This window comes from Neomonachus schauinslandi, chromosome 5 (assembly GCF_002201575.2).
Source record: "Neomonachus schauinslandi chromosome 5, ASM220157v2, whole genome shotgun sequence".
Taxonomy (NCBI): domain Eukaryota; kingdom Metazoa; phylum Chordata; class Mammalia; order Carnivora; family Phocidae; genus Neomonachus; species Neomonachus schauinslandi.
In genome coordinates, this window is record NC_058407.1 from 93,959,077 (window position 1) to 93,969,646 (window position 10,570).

A 10,570-nucleotide genomic window follows, 5' to 3' on the forward strand; every position below is an offset into this window, starting at 1 on the left:
AAAAATAACATTTCTTTGACATTTTTGCTATTCTCGACCTTATTTCTCTCCATCTCTGCCCTCAATCCCATCACCTGTATAACAAAACTCACAACACTAATCCCAATATGAGCAAATATTTCAAAGAAGAGTAGTATGGTATAACATTTTCTCCACAAACTTTTTTAAAATTTAAGAATAGGAAATAATCATGACATAATTTGCTGAGAACATTTTTCCATGGAGAATCAGAGAGAGTATTGCCCCGTGAATTTTTTTGGCTTGAGAACTTTTTTCTTTCAGGCTCTTGTGTGTTTAGGTCATTCCAAAGAAATTTCAGGAAAAGTCAAATGAGGAACATAGTCTTTCCTGGTAGATCTGAGTTCCCTAGGGTACACAATGAGCTATTTCTTTTCCTGAGGATATTGAACCAGCTCTTAAAAGTTATCAACAGGAAACAGGTCATGAGTCCTGCAATAGCAGGAAGAGTGAGAAGTGTAAGGGGAGCTTTTACTTTGGGGACAGAAGCAATTATGAAATAAGTAGAAGAGTCTAGTAGATTGCCTCAGTTTCAGCGTTAATATTTGGGAGGTCAAATACTTTGTAAAGGGATTCTTGTCATTTATGAAGAGTACAAAAAAACCCCATCATAATCTGATTTAAAGTGTACATAACTTTTTTTACAAGGTTCATTGGATGAACAGATTTTTAGGATCTAATAATATTATTCTATCAATATTACTATTCTGTTTTTCTTTTTTACACACTTAATACACTTTACCCATGGCGTATAACAAAGCTTCTTTACATTTGTAGGACAGAGTTTTCTGTTTCCTTTCCCCCTCCCCCCTTTTTAAATCTAACTTGGATTTCAATGAAATGGATCAAAGATATACCATTTATTATTGGTGAGACCGAGATCTAAAACTTGTTAACCCAGTGCCAAGGCCCAATCTCTCACCAATGCCTGGAAAAAGATCTTGATATTTTGGACCAAAAGCAACCTGTAGGAAAAAATCTTCCACCCATAATATCTATGTGAAAAGCAGTATTGCCACTGAAGAAATTTGCCAGCTGGGCTGTCGATAAGATTCTGACTTGCAAAGACTGTATCACATATTGATGGGATGACATCAGCCGAAGGATGTTTGCCTTTGGCTTCATTGTACTTTTTATTAAAAGAGTTATTAAGTGCTTCCTATCCTTTCTCTAAACATAGTCCCATGACAATGCTCTGAAGAATCTTGAAGACAAACGTCTTTACTACTAAAAATTGTTATTGTTTCTCCTCCATTCCAAGTTATTCTATTCAGCTTCCAGCTGTCAGCTGTGAAAACCAAACACAGGATTCAACTTATACTCTGTTTTCCGTGCTATTTTCTTTCTCTAGGTTCAGCAGAAAATTAGGAAAATCCCTTTTACTGAAAGGCCCACCATTTAAACTCCAGGTCAAGGGTAAATTAAAAAAAACAAAAACAAAAACATGAAAACATGTCCTTCCCATCCTTAAAGGACCTACTCCTTCAGAGGTCACCTTTTATAATAGACTTCTAGGTTCATTTAAATAATTTCCACTGCCTCGGTGAATTGGGTTTTATTTTACTTTTGAAATAAAGTAAGTGGATGGGCCGCCAGGGTGGCTTAGTCATTGAGCATCTGCCTTCGGCTCAGGTCATGATCCTAGGGTCTTGGGATCGAGCCCCGCATCGGGCTCCCTGCTCAGCGGGAAGCCTGCTTCTCCCTCTCCCACTCCCCCTGCTTGTGTTCCCTCTCTCGCTGTCTCTCTCTCTGTCAAATGAATAAATAAAATCTTAAAAAAAAAAGTAAGTGGTGTCTTTATTATAAAGAAAGATGAGACTCCAATGTAGCTCAAATACTCCTTGTGAAAAATGAAAGATTAAATAAAATTATATTGAATTTAGCAGGTATTTGATGAAAATTTACTGTGCAGTAAGGTATTCTAAGGATGGTAAGTGGTAGAAGAGTAATATAATAATAATTAGTGAATTTTTCCTTCCTATAGATCATAAGATACTTTCATATCTCCTGTCTTTTGGGAACAAGCTAATCTATGTCCAAGGAGCCTCCAGACCTAAGATACAGATTGTCTATAGATTTATTTGAGGATATTCATTAACTTTAAAACAGATATTCTGTCTAGACAGTTGTTGACATTTTACATATAAACTTCATCTTCTCAATATTCCTGTAACATGAGCAGGAATAAAAGGTCATTTTTATCTGGTCTACATCTCTAGATGCCTAGAGCTGACTGGTGATTTACTCCAGATAACAGTAGTGAGCACTGATACAGTGTCAAACTCTAAGAAAGGCACTATTCTTAGCAATTAACATATACATACTTCAATCTTCAAATATTATTTTGAAATAAATTCTATTATTATTTTACAGTGAAGAAATTGAGGCACAGAGAGATGCAGTTGAAAGTGCTGGAGTGTTACTTCTCTAAAAAAGACATCCAGATGGCAACAGACACATGAAAAGATATTCAACATCAGGGGCGCCTGGGTATCTCAGTTGGTTAAGCGGCTGCCTTCTGCTCAGGTCATGATCCTGGGGTCCTGGGATCGAGCCCCACGTCCAGCTCCCTGTTCAGTGGAGAGCCTGCTTCTCCATCTCCCTCTGCCTGCCACTCTGCCTACTTGTGCTCTCTGTCAAATAAATAAATAAAATCTTAAAAAAAAAAAAAGATATTCAACATCACTCATCATCAGGGAAATGCAAACCAAACCCCAATGAGATATCACTTCACACCTGTCAGAATGGCTAAAATCAAAAACTCAAGAAACAACAAGCATTGTGAGGATGTGGAGAAAAAGGAACCCTTGTGTGCTGTTGGTGGGAATGCACACTGGCTCAGCCTCTATGAACAGGATGGAGTTTCCTCAGAAAGTTAAAAATGGAATTACCCTAAGATCCAGTAATCACACTACTAGGTATTTACCCCCCAAATACTAAAAACACTAATTCAAAGGGGTACATGCACCCTTATTTACTGCAGCATTATTTACTATAGCCAAGATACTGAAGCAGCCCAAGTGTCCCATCAATGATGAATGGATGAAGAGGTGATAGACACACACACACACACGCACGCAATGAAATATTATTCAGCCATAAAAGAGAATGAAATCTTGCCATTTGCAATGACATGGATGGAGCTAAAGAGTATAATGGTAAGTGAAATAAGTCAGAGAAAGAAAAATACCATATGATCTCATTCGTATGTGGAATTTCAGGAACAAAACAAATGAACAAAGGAAAAAAACAAAAAGAGAGACAAGCCAAGAAACAGACTTAACTCTAGAGAACAAACTGATGGTTACCAGAGGGGAGGTGGGTGGGGGGATGGGTGAAATAGGTGATGGGGATTAAGGAGGGCACTCATTGTCAGGAGCAGTGGAGGCTTTACGGAAGTGTGGAATGACTATATTGTAAACCTGAAACTAATATGATGCTGTATGGTAATTATGCTGGAATTAAAATTTAAAAAAATAGGAAAAAAAAAGTGCTGGAGTGTTAACCTTGAGAGTCCCAACCTGAGCCCTTTGATTTGTGAGTGGTGGGGACAGTCAGTGAGAAAAAGGGAGGAAGTTCACAGCTGTCCTTTACTGGACATTCATTGGTATTCACAGCCTGACTATTACTTCTGCTTATATGAAGTGCTGGTAGTTCGCGTGTCCAGTAGAATTCTGCAGTCCTAAAAGGGTATTGTCTTACCCACAGCAGATAGCTCCTGTCTTCCTTCTAATTTGAAAATCCACATCTCTGTCCGACCATCCTACTGGTTCGATAGCAGAAAATGCATAGAAAAATCTGGCAGGTAGAGACTTTAAAAGGCCACATTTATTTATTAATTTTTTAAAAATCAGTCAGCTAGAAATGCATCATCTCCCCCCAGTGGCTTATAGATTTTTGTGTGGAGTGTATAGTCACTCTAGATTAGAGAAAAAAAAAAAAAAAACACAAAGAAATAATTTTTCTTCAGTTTGTTCTCAACCTTTCAGGATTTTGTCCTCTGTAGCTATAAACCAGTTTTATTCTTGGCAGTTTAAACAATGTCAAGTGAAGGTCTGGAAAGTATTGAAGAAAATTGCCCAGTGTAAATGTAGAGATAGGTTTTGAGTCCGGGTAGGTAGTTTCATAGCCCACACTTGGGTTTACTTCTGCACTTGCTCTTTGGAATTTTGTGGCAGGTTTTCCAATGTCCTGTTCAACATACTACTGTAATAGATCTCTTCTGGTACAATTTCTTTCAGATAGAGGATCTTAATGCATACTTCTCACAGATAAAATATTTCCAAATGCTGCAGTTAGCAGAAGAAAGGAACTTGACCTTGAAATATCCACAGAGCTGGTCAGTTGATTGGAGTGTCTGTATTGGTGATCTGGAGAAGCAAATCAGTGAATCTGACATTAGGTATGGGGCTTACAGTGATGTTCTTGTGGGTAACTGATGAGAGGTAGGTAGCTTTTTGTTTTGTTTTGTTTTAATATCGTACCCTCCTGTGGCATCCCCCCCCCTTCAGTAATAGCGGTGTTTTCTCTCAATAAAAATATGTTAACATAATATCAAAAACCTCATATTAAGGGAAATACATACACAAAAATAGGCTCTAACTTAGGATCTCTTTCCTGACTCTTAATTTTCAAAATACTAAAACACCTAATCCTGTTCACCAATCTCCCTAGCTCTGTCTAAAAAGCTTAATAGGGAAAAATAAATAAATAAAAGTAAAAAGCTTAATAGGGAAATCTCTTAATAGTTACTATAATTTCTTTCCCTTAGCACTCGCTAGCCATTAAATAATACACAGGAAACATCTGTGATAATCATATTGTTCATTCAGATTCTCAAATTTTGATGTGAATTGTGTTAGAATGTAATGGCAGGGGGCCGAGAAGTAGGAAGACTTGGAAGCCATGAAGCTACTCTGAAATTACCTCAGCTTTGATTCCAGTGAAAAACCTGTGAAATTATCATGCTGGCTATGTCTTCTGGAGAAAATCTGAGGTATAAAATAAAATAAACTTTGGAATTCCCTCATGTTTCTACTTTTTCTTGTAACATTTCTCTCAGACACTTACAGGTCAGGGGAAGGAGAGGAGCCATCCTCCCAAAGCCAAGCTCTGCTGAGTCCATCCTGAGACAGCCCCACCCAGTAATCATAGCCTCTTTTGACCGTCCTCAGGCTGCCAGTGATAAAGTCCTAGAAGAAACAAGACCTGAACAGTGAACTGAGGGGAAAACAACAAACTGTCATGAAATATAAAGTGTAGCATTTTGCCTAGACAGACATTAATGGGAACTTGAGAGCTAGAGAACAAGACAGAGGGTTTTTAAAAGAAGTGATACATTTTATAGATTTTTTTATTGCCATATGATAGATGGGGTGTTGAGGACTATGGGGAAAATAGGCATCTGGTATTAAAATAATCTTAACAGACTCAGAATTTGACAGAGAATATATGTCAAAACAAGGTGTTATACTGAACCTTCATTATTAGGAAAAGTAAAAACATCCTTGACATCATAGACCATATAGATCATTCTTTCCCAGCATACTTCAATAGTTTAGGAGTTTCCAGAGGCAAGTTAACTGTAGGCATATTTTGTTAGAAAAAACATTATTGATTTTGTCACCAAATTTGCACAGAAAAAATAGTGTAAACCTGTAATCGTTGTAAGTCCAAGTTGCCTTGGTTTACTGCATATCCTTAACATATCCTTAAATTGTTCTCTCATTATTTTTGGAAAAATTAACTTTAACTAATTATTGAGTATAACAAGCATACATTTTTAATAAGGTCAGAAATGTGTAACTGTGTATTCTACCTCACACATATTTATGGGTAAAAGATTTCAGGGAAACACTGTTTAAGATGTTTGTTAAGATGTTAGTGAAGCAGACTTAATGTCAATTAAACATTTCATTTAGCAAAGGCTTATTTTTATAGACCTTGCCATTTCATGACATCACTTCCCTTTTTATACTTCTGCTTTTTCTTTTAATTACAAAATTTTTATTGGTTGTTACACTTCCCAACAGCATTGAAAACAACAAATTTGAAGCATATACAAAATTATGATATATGTATATCTTGGAGTGGATTAACAAGTGACAAAATGGTATTTCCCTTATTCCCTCTCCTTTTTAATTAACAAAGGACATACAACCAACATATTCCCCTTTGTTTTCTGGATAGCTTCCTGTTTGTTTGTTTTTGTCTAATCAAAAGGAAAACAAACCTTGGTAATTCCTACATTGTCTCTTTTAAACCCTTATTATATACAATAAATATATTTTTGTTATAGAATATTAAGAAATTCTGTCGAATTAGAATCAGTCCTTGCTTTTAATGTGTATCAAGGTATTTTCAGAATGATATGAAACCATGAGAGGCTGTTTACCATTTCTTCTTTGCTGTCTATTTGTAGAAGATTAGAACCCTCCTTCAAACAGTCCTCTTTACTGGTGTGCCAAGATTTCCAGTTTTCAAAGACACGGTAACAACTTCCTCCATTCTGAATCCAGTTGTCTGGACAAGGGTTGCAGTTATGGGCTTTGAATAGAAACATTTCACTTTGTTAAAATTATTATAAAAATATTAGTAGCCCATCTCCTCAAAAGAAACCTTTGTCCTGTCCCCAGTGAAGCTAACCATTGTAACCAAATAGTTCAAATGCATTGGTCCTTACCACAGAAAGATTTCTACATTTCCAACTGCAATAGGTCTGTAAGAATTTAAGATAAAATTAATTTCAGAGTATTTTTTCCCAAATTGTTCCTCCCCTATAACAACTGAGTTGATGATTCTATTTTTATAAATCTTTCCTCTCTTTAAGCTTACATCATGTATAGTCTTCATTGTTTACTTATTGTTTTGTGTCTGTTAATCTTAATCGCCCAATTTAGTTGGAATATATGCTGGACCATTAGGCAAGCTGATAATAAGTTTCAAGTTGATGTGTAAATTCTGAGAGTTAAACATGAAAATGTTTCCTATAGAATGGACAGAACAAACAGTGCACTTTGACGGCTGATTTGAAAATATGTGGGTGAGGAAAATTGGAGAAAAACATAAATGACCAATAGGCTTATTTCAGGACTTGGATATAACTTAGAAGGAAGCCATATTGTTTGATCAGTTTTATGAAACCTGTCTTAAGAAAGAATGTATTCACAAAAGAATTGTGCTCAAGACTATAAGAGGGGGACCAAAACGCAAGAACTTGACCAAGTGTTTCTTGCACAGAGGGAAAGACTGAAATTTCCAGAACTCTACTTTCTAGAGAGAGGCCTTCTATTTAGGGTCACAAATAGTTCATTATCAGTGTCCAGGGCCTGGATGTTGAGTTATTTGAAGCTTTTCAATATCTTTTGTTTGGAATCTATGCTAATCTGTGTCTTGACTATTGTTATGGCAAGACTAGGCAGCTGAAATTTTGGAGGACATATTAAATTTGTAGGTCTCCAAAATGGATATTGCCATCGTCTCAAGGTTAATGGCTCAGAGGTGGGGCTAATTCATGCTTGCAAAAGCCTGTAATATTTAAAAACACTGTTGGGCACCCAGGGATTCTGTAAACATTTATTTGACTAAATTTCAACCAGAAGGTAGGTTTTTGACGTCTCTCATTGGTGATTATTTAAATGATATCCACTACAGGGACAATTAATGTGAATTAAGTAAACATAGAATACTTGGCAAACTATACTGCACGTAGAAATAAGGCTGTTTTAGGTTTAAGATTCTAGTGAGAGATGTAAAAGACAAAACTGAAGTAAAGGCATAGAATTTTTAAAAAGAGTTGAACCCTACATTGTTATAATTTTATGGTAAATACTCTGATTTTTTAAAAATGATTTTTCTGCTCAAAGAGATATTTAAATTTGAATCTAAAGCAGTGTTTAAACTAAGCATATTGAAGAATTTAGGACTATAATTAAAGATACACTTATAAATTTGAGTGATTGGCTAAAACATAAAATGCTGCTTTAAAAAAAAATCCGATCTGCTACTCCTACACATTTCCCTTTGAAATTTGAGTGTGTGTTTTTTAAATCTGCATTATATATACTGAAATATATAAATATATTAAAAACATTGAACTGGAGTGTGGATCAAAATTATGTCCCTCCCAATTTTAAAATTCTGTCTGCAATTTTGCAGACAGTAAAATGAGTGCTACTGTTTCCTGCATTTGTATCTGTACAGTGGAAGCTGATTTTATATCAATTACCTAAACTGAAAGAGTTTTGCATCAAGGTTTGGCAATATTTCATCTGAAGGTTACGGTTTCTCTTCCATTGTGTGAAATTCAACAGTGCTCTGTCCTGATGGATGAGTTTTTCTTGCTGCTTCATTGCAATAGTGGATACCTGGAACACTTCAAACAATAAATAACAATCATTCTTAACTAAAAATACTGACAAATTAGAACAAAGTAATTCTTCCATACAGACTAAGGACAACTACAAATTACTGGTTATTTTTGTGACTTTAATTTGCATCAAAGTTTTGTTTAAAATTTACACTGTTCAAGAATCAAAAACTTTGGGGCACCCGGGTGGCTCAGTCGGTTAAGCATCTGCCTTGGGCTCAGGTTGTGATCATAGGGACCTGGGATCCAGCCCTGTGGCTGGCTCCCTGCAGGGAGCCTGCTGCTCCTTCTCCCTCTGCCCCTCCTCCCTGCTTGTGCTCTCTCTCTCTCTCTCTCTCAAATAAATAAATAAAATCTTAAAAAAAATTTTTTTAATTAAAAAAAATCAAAAGCTTCAAAGGATACAGAGCAAAAACCCCTTTGCCACCTGGATGCACCCAACTTCACTCCCCTAGAGCGTCAGTTTACGAATTTCTTTTTTATTCTTCCACATATATTTTGAATTTTACAAGTAAATGAATATAAAATGCCCCCTCTTTATACAAACAGTAACAATCTATTTATATGGTTTTTAATATTTTAATACTTCATATTTTACCACTTAAAATATATTTTGGACAAAATTCCATGTCAGTGTATAAAGAACTTTCTCGTTCTTTCATTATAACTGTATCAGATTCCATTGTATGCATATATCATGATTTATGTTAGTCATTCCCTACTGACTTTCAGACTATTTGTAATCTTTTGGTATTCCAGAAATAAAGAACCTTGGTCAGACGTAATTTCACACATATGCAAGTATATTTTTAAGAAAAGTTGCTAGGTCAAAGTTTATGTGCATTTAAATTGTATTAGATATTTCCAAATTACCCTCCACGTAAGCTGTTGCAAATGGCATTTCAGTATCATTTGAATTTGCATTTCCCTTTTTATGCTTGGTGTTGAAACTTTTTCTCATATATATAGATGTCTGTTGCATTTCCTTTTCTATGAAGTGTATAATTATATATAAGATATAATTATATATTATAATTTTTTTCATTGGGTTTCCGGTCTTTTCGTTATTGTTTTATATGAGGTCCTTATTGTGCTGTGGGAATGCATTCAAACAGGCCTGAGCTCAGCCTGAATAGTATTTCTAAAGTTCCTGCCTGGCACTGACCTCTGGACAAGGGATGAGACATACTGACTAATAGTGTAGCTTTGTAATCATCAGTCTGAGGATTTTTTGGTCAGATGATACTAGCTTGTCAGCATTGTTTACTGATGCCATGTGACTGATGATTTGCCCCTGGTTACAATGAGATCCTGAGCAGGCTCTGCTGTCGAAGCTGGTTACCTGGAAGAAATATGCCTATGTGGGGACACCTGGGTGTCCACCTGGGTGGCTCAGTGGGTTAAGCGTCTGCCTTCGGCTCAGGTCATGATCCGGGGTCCTGGAATCAAGTCCCACATTGGGCTCCTTGCTCAGTGGAGAGCCTGCCTCTCCCTCTGCCTGCCTGTCATTCCCCCCTGCTTGTGCTCTCTCTCTCTCTTTCTCTCTCTGACAAATAAATAAAATCTTAAAAAAAAGAAAAAGAAAGAAAGAAAGAGAGAGAGAGAGAAAGAAAGAAAGAAAGAAGAAAGAAAGAAAGAAAGAGAGAGAGAGAGAGAGAAAGAAAGAAAGAAAGAAAGAAAGAAAGAAAGAAAGAGAGAGAGAGAGAAAGAAAGAAAGAAAGAAAGAAAGAAAGAAAGAAAGAAAGAAGAAAGAAAGAAAGAAGAAAGAAAGAAAGAAAGAAAGAAAGAAAGAAAGAAGAAAGAAAGAAAGAAAGAAGAAAGAAAGAAAGAGAGAAAGAAAGAAAGAAAGAGAGAGAGAAAGAAAGAAAGAGAGAGAGAAAGAAAGAAAGAGAGAAAGAAAGAAAGAAAGAAAGAGAGAGAGAAAGAAAGAAAGAAAGAAAGAGAGAAAGAAAGAAAGAAAGAAAGAAAGAAAGAAAGAGAGAGAGAAAGAAAGAAAGAAAGAGAGAAAGAAAGAAAGAGAGAGAGAAAGAAAGAAAGAAAGAGAGAGAGAAAGAAAGAAAGAAAGAAAGAAGAGAGAAAGAAAGAAAGAAAGAAAGAAGAAAGAAAGAAAGAAAAAGAAAGAAAGAAAGAAAGAAAGAAGAAAGAAAGAAAGAAAGAAAGAAAGAAAGAAAGAAAGAAAGAAAG

General features: G+C 35.8%; 1 protein-coding gene across 1 annotated transcript in view; it reads right to left on the reverse strand.

The window, feature by feature from the left end:
* Window positions 1-4,255: 4,255 nt before the first annotated feature.
* CLEC9A (C-type lectin domain containing 9A) overlaps window positions 4,256-10,570 on the reverse strand; it is a 14,743-nt gene continuing 8,428 nt past the window's right edge. Inside the window, exons 3-6 of the mRNA XM_021690491.1 lie at window positions 8,246-8,392; window positions 6,413-6,564; window positions 5,089-5,210; window positions 4,256-4,388 (exon numbers count right to left, since the gene is read on the reverse strand). Of these exons, the coding sequence (XP_021546166.1) occupies window positions 4,256-4,388; window positions 5,089-5,210; window positions 6,413-6,564; window positions 8,246-8,392 (554 nt within the window). The remainder of the gene's footprint in view (window positions 4,389-5,088; window positions 5,211-6,412; window positions 6,565-8,245; window positions 8,393-10,570) is intronic.